Below are 13,271 nucleotides of genomic sequence, written 5' to 3'. Positions count from 1 at the left end.
CCTATAAGGATGTGGAATAGTATGTCTTCTTCCAGTTAGGATGTGGAATGTGGAACGATTTGCCACATTCTTGTATGAAAGTGGAAAAGGAAAAGGTTACACTTTATTTCTGTAAGATAGTGGATTAATGAAGTGTTATTCCTATAAGGAGATGGAATGTGTTTCGGTGCTTCTGAAATCAGTGCAGAGGTGGTTCTTGCCTCGCTGGTGTAAATGTTATACCTGTTCAAGCATCACCATGACAGAAATGTTAGTCTTCATAATCCTGTAGTATATCTTGTTAGTAGCTTCCTGTACCCAAGATTTAATTCATGCGGAAGTGATTAAATATACACCAGTACCAATCCTGTTAGTTGTTACCTGTACCTGAGAATTATTTTGGTCACATGCGGAAGTGATATGGACCTGAGGCACCTGTCGCAGGTTATTGTTGGTGGGGGCAGGGGGACGGGTGTGTCCCCCTCGTTGCCGCTGCTGCTGTTGCTGGTGTAAGTATAACAGATACTGTTGTTTTAACCGAGGGTCCAAAGAGAGCTTACTGGGGTCGGGATTTGGAACCTAAACATTGTAAAAATAAAAAATAATACACACAACTATGTACAGTACAACAGAAAGGATGCTATGTAAACAATAGAAAAAGCAGTTGTCGTCTCCACTCAATCAAATACAACACAGACTACCAGAGCTCTAAACGGAATTTGTTTTACATCGTCACACAGTCAACATCAGTCACATACTGTATATTGTAGTAGTTTCAGTGAGTTGAATTTTAATGTTTTTTGTTCTTTGAGCAAATTTAAAAGACTGCCAATATTTCTAACGAGTACATACATATCAGAGGGGCCACAAATCTTTGGGGTTGCTAATTTATATATTTTGACAGGTCAGATATATAGTGAACATAAATGTAAGTGCAAATCATTGCATCATAACATTGTAATGTTGCAATTTGCAATACACTGTACTGCAAAAAAAGTGAACATGAAACACATATCCTGATGATACCCCTTATTCCTGATTCCCATTTCCCCCACCCTTACTGGATTGACATATGTAATCACATGTGATAAATTCATCTCAAACTTAAACTTTCAATAAGTGGTTCCTATTTCTTCATAATCTGACATATCTTCAGATGTCCCCATGACATTTAAGAAACGATATTTCGATTTGAGTAAAGTCTGAACAATTCAGTATTTGATTGAGCATGCAAGACAAACACTTTACTTTTACAGGGTTTAAACACCAAAATCAACAAGGAATGTTACTAATGCTTTACCACTGATGGCTAAACATCAAACTCAAAGAGGAATTTTACAAGTGTACTTATCACTGATGGCTAAACAACAAACTCAAAGAGGAATGTTACAAATGTACTTACATTGATGGCGAAAGATCAAACTCAATGAAGAATGTTACAACAAATGTACTTATCATTAATGGCTAAACATCAAACTCAAAGAGGAATGTTACGTTACAAATGTACTTATCACTGATGGCTAAACATCAAACTCAACACGGAATGTAACTAGAAAATGTCATGGATGGGACAGGACGTGATGCCGCGACGGGATGGGACGGACATGGGCAACATTATATGCCCCCCCCCCCCATTTTATGACGGGTGCATAACAAATGTACTTGTCACTGATGGCTTAACATCAAACTCAATGAGGAATGTTACAAATACGTTAACCACTGATAAACATTTCTGCATATGAAACCTGCTGAACTTGAAATATGGTATATAACTTGGTATTGTCACTTATTTATCATAAGATCAGACATGTCTCCTGTTGACCATGCACAGCAATACATTCATTAGCTATGGGCCAATTCTGATAGCCAGTTTTGCAGTTTTCATGATTATTAATTAACACATGTATATGTACCGTTTAATTCTGTCCCAAAATCATACTACAAAAGTTTTAATTTCAAATGAAAGTTTGATATCTGTTCTCCAGCATAAACACATTTTCAAACAAACTATCAGCTTTGAAATACTTTGAAGCTCTTGAAGAAAGATAAATAAGATATTTTTTTATAATTTTTAATTGACTAATCTAGGCCCAATAACCACTATCGCTACCTCTGATAGGTGCCCCCCCCCCCCCCCCAACCAATTATAACATCCTCCTCCTCCTCATTTATTTTAAAGCTTTAATAATATATCTCATTAATTTGAACAATTTTCTTTATTACGAAAAAAGTCCAAATTACCAAAAAGCATAAAAACCATATTACTGTCATTATATTTTTATTTAGAATTAAGCAGATTCATGTCACATCTAGATTTTTTTACCTGTCTTACATATACATGTACTTGGAAAGCTACTTTCTTTATAGCATATGGACCTAGTAGCTTCTCAAATTTTACAAACTGATAACTGATGATTCCCCATTTTCTTAAATTTCTGTATCTCAATGGCAACTTCAGAATCGAGAATTGTAGCAATAGGGTTCGTTTGAGTAAGTTGTTATCCGCAGCATTAAGTCTAAATATCTTTTTTTTTAATTTAATTACTGCACACATTATTTTTTTTCCTTCATAACTGAGCTAAGTTCAAAGCTTATACTGTCCAAATAAAAACATTGCAATTCAGATCCTCTATACATTATCTCGATCAGCTTCGATTTGTGGTTTGACAATTTATCGTGTGAATTGATCAACTAAAGAATCAAACATTCACACCTAAAGCTACCACTAATATCCTCACAAATGGCACAATGAAATCGGAAACGGAGCATGGGATGAACATGCAAGGTTTAAAACAGCTAGATTTCATCACTTCAAATTTGAATTTATCTTTTTTCCTAAACCAACCAATTGGATAAAAAGTTTTCAAATATTTAAAATGAAGTTCTTTTTATATCTAAAACATTTTTAATTTCGGTCATAGATATAGATATACATCATTTATTAAAGTTCAAATGAATTCTGAATGATTATTGAAAGAATTTGTTTATCCAGCTGTTACATTAAAATAAAGCCATGCATTATCAAACAAGAAATCAAATATTTTATCAGCTACTACTGAGCACCACTAGAACCAAAGCATCACTTTCTGTGAGTTGGGGTATCACTTCTCGCTTTAAAAAGGAAATATGGAACAGATATAAGTTGTACCACTTGCAAAGAAAAATTTCCAGAAACTTCCATTCAGAAACTATTAACAATCCAAATCAAAATAACAGGTTCTGTTTTCATTGGTAACTTGTAAGTTCTATAAATTTTATTGGATAGGGCCAGAATAAAAAGATATATCTACCCTGGATATCATATATGATAACTAAAGGGAGGTAATCATTGATGAATTTTATGGTAGTTGTCCAAAAATGATTTTTGTGTGACTATAATTTTTCTTGGGTTTAATTGTAATGAGAGAAGGGACTTTATCTTTCAACATTTTGTCTTTCTCTTGTGATGTTAATGTGAGGTCCAAAACACAGGATGTGGTACTTTGTTTCCATGACAACAGAGATTTGGGTTTTCCAAGGGAGGTAGGCAGCAGCGACTTACACTATCGGGCGTGGAGTGAGACATCCTCATCTGTTGTGCGGGAGCACCACTGAGTACGAGGGGGCTTGGGCCACCATGCTGCAGCCTGCGTCGCTGTACCGGGCTCTGAGCCTGAGGGCTAGGAGGGCCCATGCCCCCGAGTCTGTGAGCACTGGTGGGAGACAGGTTGGCAGTGGCAGAGCCTGAGGGTTGCTGCCCTACTGGGTACGACTGGTCTTCTGCGTCCAGGGGTGTAGCCAGTGGGGGTGGGAAGTGAAGCACGGTCAGATCGGGCAGTGAGCCAGTGTTGTTAGTGATAGGAACATGAATACTTTGTCCCTGGCTTTCCTGCTCCGTTGATGGATATATACTGCATTACAAAATACATGGAATACATTTATAATAAATACAGGATATTTACTGTTGTTTGGTACCACTGAAAGCTATAGCCATACAAAATACATGGAATACATTTATAATAAATTCAGGATATTTACTGTTGTTTGGTACCACTGAAAGCTATAGTCATACAAAATACAGGAAATAAATTTAAAATAAATCCAGGATATTATGTTTTCTTCTGGACCATGTAAGCAGTACCCATGAAACAAAAGTTATAATATCAATACATTTTTAGGTAAATGTTTTTTTTATCCCAAAGGTCTGGCATATTATATTAATGAACATAAAAAATCTGTCTGCAGGGCGCCTGCAACTGCTACAAAAGCTATCAAACAAAATGGCCAATGACTTGGATGTGCAAACCTATTGGATGAGAACCACTTACTTGATATTGGGAACCTCACAAGATTTAGGCCGTGACTGTGCCACCAGCTGAAACAATGGACAAATGGACAAATAAAATTCTGTAGGATAAAATAAAGATGACAGTGACCTACATTTGATATATTGGTTTGTACACAATATTCCTCCAAATGTATCCGCGAATAGACTTTTTTGACTGTCGAATGTCTAATTTGAGTGTAATATTAAAAGAGCTGAACATAAAATTTTACCAACCAAAGACGTCATATAGACGACCAGATAAAAATGGCAGCCCCTTCAAATTCCACAATGTGGTGGGGCAATAAATATAAACACTGTAATTTTGTTCCATAATATTCCGGAAACTCATATTTCTGATATGAAGGATTTTATCAGATGAGCTGTCAATAGTGAAATGTTCAGACATTGCTCAGTAGTCACAAAGTAAACATTTCATACAATATCTGCTTGAAATATTAACAAACTAAATGAAAGAATATAACGTAAGTGATGACCTTAATCTTTCTTAATTTTAGAAGAAATTTGATTTAGTAAAGAACTCATAATAATTGTCTCTATTTGCCATTAAAGTGTATAGTAGAAGCAAATATAACAAACCTTTTTGGGGTCCCAAAATTCTTTCATGAGTTGTCCCCCCTGCATTGAGTTTTCACCAGCTACTTCCATAACTAGGCAAAGAAAGAAAGAATACATGAGAATATCTAATTTCATCATACATGATCTCCCAAGATATTTGTGTGGAGTTGTTAGTCGAGGTGGTCAGAAGGTCAGGCAGTTGATATTTTGACAGGGTTGGGGGGTAATGATAGGTCAGATGTGCAATTTTGTTTTGGTTGTCATAGAGTTGAGGGTGGGGTCATGACAATGACAGTTCAGTACCTGAGAGGGTCAGAAAGGTCAGACAGTTGATATTTTGACAGGGTTTGGGGGTATGACAGGTCAGACATACAATTTTTGTTTGACAGAGAGTTAGGGAGAGGGGGGGGGGGGGGGGGGGGGGGGGGGGATGAGAGTTTGGGATTATAATGACAGTTGTTGGCTGACAGGGTGTTGGGATGAACTGGTCATAACAGCTGAATTGGCTGACAGGGTGTTGGGAGGAACTAGTGATGCCAGCTGAATTAGCTGACAGGGTGTTGGGAGGTACCAGTCATAACAGCTGAACTAGCTGACAGGGTGTTGGGAGGTACCAGTCATAACAGCTGAATTGGCTGACAGGGGGTTGGGAGATACTGGTCATGCCAGCTAAATTAGCTGACAGGGTGTTGGGACGTACTCGACATTACAGATGAAATGGCTGACAGGGTGTTGGGAGGTACCAGTCATAACAGCTGAATTAGCTGACAGGGTGTTGGTAGGTACCAGTCACAACAGCTGAATTAGCTGACAGGGGGTTGTGAGGTTCCAGTCATAACAGCTGAATTGGCTGACAGGGGGTTGGGAGCTACTGGTCATGCCAGCTAAATTAGCTGACCGGGTGTTGGGACGTACCCGACATTACAGATGAAATGGCTGACAGGGCGTTGGGAGGTACCAGTCATAACAGCTGAATTAGTTGACAGGGTGTTGTGAGGTACCAGTCAAAACAGCTGAATTGGCTGACAGGGTGTTGGGAGGTACCAGTCATAGCAGCTGAATTGGCTGACAGGGTGTTGGGAGGAACTGGTCATGCCAGCTAAATTAGCTGACAGGGTGTTGGGACGTACCCGACATTACAGATGAAATGGCTGACAGGGTGTTGGGAGGTACCAGTCACAACAGCTGAATTAGCTGACAGGGTGTTGGGAGGTACAGGTCATGCCAGCTAAATTAGCTGACAGGGTGTTGTGAGGTACCAGTCAAAACAGCTGAATTGGCTGACAGGGTGTTGGGAGGTACCAGTCATAACAGCTGAATTAGCTGACAGGTTGTTGGGAGGAACTGGCCATGCCAGCTGAATTAGCTGACAGGGTGTTGGGAGGTACCAGTCATAACAGCTAAATTAGCTGACAGGGTGTTGGGAGGTACCAGTCAAAACAGCTGAATTGGCTGACAGGGTGTTGGGAGGTCCCAGTCATAACAGCTGAATTAGCTGACAGGGGGTTGGGAGGTACCAGTCATAACAGCTGAATTAGCTGACAGGGTGTTGGGAAGAACCAGTCATAGCAGCTGAGTTAGCTGACAGGGTGTTGGGAGGAACCAGTCATAACAGCTGAATTAGCTGACAGGGGGTTGGGAGGTACCAGTCATAACAGCTGAATTAGCTGACAGGGCGTTGGGAGGTACCAGTCATAACAGCTGAATTGGTTGACAGGGTGTTGGGAGGTACCAGTCATAACAGCTGAATTAGCTGACAAGGTGTTGGAAGGAACCAGTCATAACAGCTGAATTAGCTGACAGGGTGTTGGGAGGTCCCAGTCATAACAGCTGAATTGGCTGACAGGGAGTTGGGACGAACCAGTAATCATAACAGCTGAATTGGCTGACAGGGTGTGGGGAGGTACCAGTCATAACAGCTGAATTAGATGACAGGGTGTTGGGAGGTACCAGTCATACCAGCTGAATTAGCTGACAGGGTGTTGGGAGGTACAGGTCATGCCAGCTAAATTAGCTGACAGGGTTTTGGTAAGAAGCAGTCATAGCAGCTGAATTGGCTGACAGGGTGTTGGGAGGTACCAGTCATACCAGCTGAATTAGCTGACAGGGTGTTGGGAGGTACCAGTTATAACAGCTGAATTAGCTGACAGGGTGTTGGAAGGAACCAGTCATAACAGCTGAATTGGCTGACAGGGAGTTGGGACGAACCAGTAATCATAACAGCTGAATTGGCTGACAGGGTGTCGGGACGAACCAGTCATCATAACAGCTGAATTGGCTGACAGGGCGTTGGGAGGAACCAGTCATCATAACAGCTTAATTGGCTGACAGGGTGTTGGGAGGTACCCGACATTACAGATCAAATGTTGGGAGGTACCAGTCATAACATAACAGCTGAATTGGCTGACAGGGTGTGGGGAGGTACCAGTCATAGCAGCTGAATTAGCTGACAGGGTGTTGGGAGGAACTGGTCATGCCAGCTGAATTAGCTGACAGGGTGTTGGGAGGGACCAGTTATAACAGCTGAATTAGCTGACAGGGTGTTGGGAGGTCCCCGACATTACAGATCAAATGGCTGACAAGGTGTTGGGAGGAACTGGTCATGCCAGCTGAATTAGCTGACAGGGTGTTGGGAGGTCCCAGTCATAACAGCTGAATTGGCTGACAGGGCGTTGGGAGGAACCAGTCATCATAACAGCTTAATTGGCTGACAGGGTGTTGGGAGGAACCAGTAATCATAACAGCTGAATTGGCTGACAGGGTGTGGGGAGGTACCAGTCATAGCAGCTGAATTAGCTGACAGGGTGTTGGGAGGTTCCCGACATTACAGATCAAATGGCTGACAGGGTGTTGGGAGGTACCAGTAATAACAGCTGAATTAGCTGACAGGGTGTTGGGAGGAACTGGGGTGTTGGGAGGTACCAGTCATAACAGCTGAATTGGCTGACAAGGTGTTGGGAGGAACCAGTCATCATAACAGCTCAATTGGCTGACAGGGTGTTGGGAGGAACCAGTCACAACAGCTGAATTAGCTGACAGGGTGTTGGGAGGAACCAGTCATCATAGGGTGTTGGGAGGTACCAGTCATAACAGCTGAATTAGATGACAGGGTGTTGGGAGGTACCAGTCATAACAGCTGAATTAGCTGACAGGGTGGTGGGAGGTACCCGACATTACAGATCAAATGGCTGACAGGGTGTTGGGAGGTACCCGTCATAACAGCTGAATTAGCTGACAGGGTGTTGGGAGGTACCAGTCATAACAGCTGAATTGGCTGACAGGGTGTTGGGAGATACTGGTCATGCCAGCTAAATTAGCTGACAGGGTGTTGTGAGGTACCAGTCAAAACAGCTGAATTGGCTGACAGGGTGTTGGGAGGTCCCCGACATTACAGATCAAAGGGCTGACAGGGGGTTGGGAGGAACCAGTCATAACAGCTGAATTGGTTGACAGGGAGTTGAATGGGAGGTACAATACTGACAGCTGAATTGGTTGACAGGGTGTTGGGAGGTACCAGACATAACAGCTGAATTGGTTGACAGGGTGTTGAATGGGAGGGACAATACTGACAGCTGAATTGGTTGACAGGGTGTTGGGTGGGACCAGTCATAACAGCTGAATTGGTTGACAGGGGGGTGGGAGGTACCAGTCATAACAGCTGAATTGGTTGACAGGGTGTTGAATGGGAGGTACAATACTGACAGCTGAATTGGTTGACAGGGTGTTGGGAGATCACGATTGAGTACTTACGCCGGCGGTTTACAGGGGGTGTGGTAGCACCATGCATGTGGTCTCCTAGGTCCCCTAACTGAGTCATGGCACTGGTGTGGAGGGCAGAATCAGAATTGGTTCTACAACAACAATCGTCCAGTAAACATCAACAATTGTCATAACAGACTCAATTATCGTTAACATAAGTGGAATTCAGTTTGTACTTATTTATAATGGTCTTGATCTGAAAGAGTAGAAACATGAAATATATTAGTGAGGCATATTTCATAAATTAGGTCCCTTTTCAGATTAAATGTAGTTCTCTTAAATAGTTTGATAGGAATTAGCTTAAAAAGAGTGGAACATAACATTCTATAGTCCTAGATCCCTTATAGATGAATATGTGAGATACTAATTATGTTGTGTTAGGTATGATAATTATATTCCTACAAACAAGGAACCAATATCTTATTTTTTTCTGTTTATTTGACAGTATTTAAGATATCTTACTTATTATTTGACATTTTTTAAGATATCTTACATAATCAAATTATTTTCCAGATGCCTTATGCAAAATAAACCAGAAAATACCAGAAAACTAGTTAACTTAACAAACAGAGTTTAGTAAATATGATTATCAGGACAATCTTACAGGTTCAAGACAGATATAATGCAACATCCATGCACAGAAGTTGGGCACACTTCTCTATGGTCAATGATAGAATAGAAATTAATACTGCTGTTATACAAGTACAGTGAGGTCAGTGGTCCTCTTTTATCCATATATTCACCGAGGTCAAAAGGTCACTACTTCTGTTATCCAGGTACACACAGTTTATTATCCAAGAGTATGGGTGAAACCAGAGGAAAATCGAATATTTTTCAGGTTTATATCCTAACTAAATGTGTTTTCATCATCACAATATGGGCAGAACCTAAGCAAACAATGGATCAGAATAAGTCTTGCATTATCTGACCTGCACAGATTACAAACACTTAGTTTGGTCCATACAATGTATCTGTACAACTTTAGTACAGTGGATATCACATTTGTCTAGATCTGTAATGCCAATTAAATGATGTATAGGATATATTCTTTATTTTTCATTAATATGCAATTTATACTTTACTATGGATATATATTTTGTGTCTTATTTTATTTGGCTTTTCAGGTAACAGAATTGTATTGAAGGCCATGTGGGGAATTTGGGGAAACACTTGAGAAGATTTTTTTTAAATAGTCTGCTGTTTGTGTTGAAGCATAATAGACATGTTAGACCAAACCACAGCCTTTTATCCCTGTAGGCTTTATATAGGATTGCTTTGAAGTTTTCGCACCACCTTCCAACACCACTGTATTGATGTTTCTTTATATAGACACAGCTGATGGGTGAATCGAATTACCTCCCACCCCACAATAATCAATCTGGCTTTTGTGATTGCCTCCCTCCATAGCTGCCGCCAACATCAGCGATGTAACATACCCATTGGATTTTATTTAGTACATAAGCAGGAAAAGTCGTCAATTATTAACAGCAGACTTGTTCTGAGGTAGGACACCGACAAAATTGCTCAGCACTGAACTCTGAATGCCAATTCAAACTGGAGGAGACAATTGACCCGTTTGGTCTACCATCACCCAATCTATTCCCTGAAGATTATTTTTTTCAATATCAGTAGCTGCTAACTGCACCACACTTCAGCAACCATGATAATGTACATAACTTGAACAGATGACATTACCATTGTCTTCAGCCAACACTATGATTACCAATAAAAGGCTTAGAGGGCCCCCCGGGCTTGTACATCTCTCCTGGTTATTTAAGCAATGTTTAACCAAAGTAAAGTGTTTTCATTAACTACTATATATAAAATTGCAAATATTCACCAAGTTTGGCTCTGCCTTTAAGCATTGACAGGGACAGCACCTTTCCTTTAAATACCATTTGATTATGTTGTACTCAGGGTGCCTTAGAGCAAATTTGGTTGAAATGTTATCAACAGTTCAAGAGAAGTAGACTTTTAATTGTCCCTCCCAATTTGGATTCAGCCACGCCCAAAGAGGAACTACCTTCTTTCTTGAAATGGTTCCCAGGTTCCATGGACCAAGAATGCATTGCAGGAAATTTGGTTGAGATATATATATATATATATATATGCATATGACAACAGGGAGTGGAAGAGAGAGAGAGAGAGAGAGAGAGAGAGAGAGAGAGAGAGAGAGAGAGAGAGAGAGAGAGAGAGAGAGAGAGAGAGAGAGAGAGAGAGAGAGAGAGAGAGAGAGAGAGAGAGAGAGAGAGAGAGAGAGAGAGAGAGAGAGAGAGAGAGAGAGAGAGAGAGAGAGAGAGAGAGAGAGAGAGAGAGAGAGAGAGAGAGAGAGAGAGAGAGAGAGAGAGAGAGAGACGGGGATCTTAACCATTCCTAATTTATGACACGGTCCCAGGGTCCAGCTGGAGAGATCATGGTGTGTGAGTGCACGAGTGGATTAAGTGCATTCATCTGTTCATCACCAATTGCAGGGCACATGCTTCATTTATCAATGATCACCTTGGTAATCATCCATACAAACTTGGTCAAAATTTGTGCATCCATTTACGAGGAGTAGACCAGTTGACAAAGGGGCGATGCAAATGCTAGACATTCCACAAGCTGCAGCTGACGTTATGTGAGGGGATAACATTAAAGTTGGTCGAGATTATCATTGAAGATTTACCTACATTAACGAAGGTCCCTAATTTTACCAAATCCCGAGGCCACTACAATTCCTTTATAAAAGTCTGAATTTATTTTACTCTTTGATCAAATCTCCTCAAGCACTTTTTAAAGGAAAGGATCATTTTGTGAAAAAAATTACTACGAATGCCAAAGGCTGTACCATGCCACAACCTCTTGTGTACCTATATATTTATTCTGTTTACAAGGCAACGGTTATTTCCAAGTAGCTATAATTGTGCAATGGCATGACAACACCCAATCAAAATGCAATCAGTCATTATCTCTGGTAGTGGTTAGAAAATGTGTCTTCCTTCACAGTTAATACATGTGCATCTATTTTAAAGGAGACACCTGGCCCTTTGTCCTGTGGAATAACACAGTCTACTATACGTAGTTGCTAGACACTTTGTGGTTTAATTTCGACATGTTTTTAATAATTTCTGACAGATTATCACAAAAGATGGCCAGGTGAGCTGAAACTGAAAACAATACACTTTATATCTTGAGGCAATATATCTCTATACATTTCATACCGCAGATCATTCCTTCATTCCTTCGTGCGAGTAGACACCTTAAATTGAAGACATTATATAATATGAATAAATTTGAAGGATTTAAATCCGCAACACATCAGTGTCACATGCAGTTTAGTCAAGAACAATGTCCATGCTATTGCAATCATGATTGAGCTGCAAATGAAAGTACAAACAGATCCGTTTTCACCTCTTCCATAGTCCCAAGCAGTAGCTAGTTGTACAGGCTTCCCTCCACATTAACACTGAACGCTGACACCAATACGAACCCAACCTCATGCTTATGGTAGCTGGAAGCATCCCAATTAGGATGGGACACCATATAACCACAGTACTACACTTGTAATGAATAACACCCTCTAAAGCTAGAACATTCATATTAATCAGTTGCATTGTTTACCAATAACCAGCATTGTTATAAATCTCTCACACTCTTCTGTAACGCTATAACGTACCTGTGGATATGTAATTTAACACCTGTATATATGTAGGTCATATACTTATATACAAGTAAATAGAGGTCACACTAGTATCATGAGCATAATGTGAGTCAAATGTGTGGTACATCTATCTGTATTAGCTATATGCTATAACACACCTGAATACACGTTGGTCATATCTGCACCGATACACATATGCAAAGTACAATACCTGTCATACTGTATAACTACGAAAATACCTGTATACACATGTAGATCACATGTATATATATATAGCTTCAACACACATGTATTCTATGTATGGCCTGTATACTACTGTACATATATAGGTCAAAATGGTATACATGTGAGTCACACTTGTTTTTAAATAGGTATACCTGTATAGAGCTACATATCACACCTTTTTACATATGTATATCAAGCTGCATGTATGTATAGCCAGAACATACCTCTGTAGGTCACACTTGTATGTAAAACTACAGTGTAATTATACACACAGCACACATTTCATTTCATATGTAGCTACACATCTGAACAGCTACACGGACTAAAGGTAACTTGACATGTAATATATATCTACACACTGCCATCGACACACCTGTTTATCTACAAGACACACCACACCTGTCCAAATACATCACATCTCGCGAGAAGGATTCTGCCAACATAAGTTCAGATCAATCTTGGAGAACAATACAGTACATATATCATGAAATCCCCCATCATAAATACCTAAGTATATTTTGTAAATATCATAAAGTAGACGGACCATTATTGAGGGTGTCACAATACACCAAGAGTGTATCACGTTACATTGCAATACAGAATGAATATATTGCGATACATATCCTGAAATAATGTCATAGGAAGGATGTGCTCAATTTTATAATAAGTTATTGTAAGAATGGTATCAAACTTAATCATATATATTATGGATTATATAGATTGAAGATTTTTGTCAAACCAACCATCGACTATAAAATTTAAATTACTTAAAGCCTGCTTTATGCT

The 13,271-nt window shown here is 39.9% G+C and overlaps 1 protein-coding gene across 5 annotated transcripts in view; it reads right to left on the bottom strand.

Annotated features, from left to right (window-relative positions):
- The window catches only part of LOC110460164 (CREB-regulated transcription coactivator 1-like), a 46,926-nt gene that overhangs the window by 19,897 nt on the left and 13,758 nt on the right, over positions 1-13,271 (bottom strand). For 3 of the 5 annotated variants that reach the window (XM_021512912.1, XM_021512913.1, XM_021512914.1), the window contains 5 exons: positions 8,612-8,712; positions 4,883-4,953; positions 4,287-4,333; positions 3,521-3,869; positions 367-558 (listed from right to left, as the gene is read on the bottom strand). In XM_021512912.1, the coding sequence (XP_021368587.1) occupies positions 367-558; positions 3,521-3,869; positions 4,287-4,333; positions 4,883-4,953; positions 8,612-8,712 (760 nt within the window). The remainder of the gene's footprint in view (positions 1-366; positions 559-3,520; positions 3,870-4,286; positions 4,334-4,882; positions 4,954-8,611; positions 8,713-13,271) is intronic. The other 2 variants (XM_021512915.1, XM_021512916.1) reach the window with 2 other exon arrangements.

This window comes from Mizuhopecten yessoensis, unplaced genomic scaffold (assembly GCF_002113885.1).
Source record: "Mizuhopecten yessoensis strain PY_sf001 unplaced genomic scaffold, ASM211388v2 scaffold10331, whole genome shotgun sequence".
In the NCBI taxonomy this organism is placed as follows: domain Eukaryota; kingdom Metazoa; phylum Mollusca; class Bivalvia; order Pectinida; family Pectinidae; genus Mizuhopecten; species Mizuhopecten yessoensis.
The sequence above is the reverse complement of the archived record's forward strand: the minus strand, read 5'-3'. Positions and strand labels throughout refer to the sequence as shown.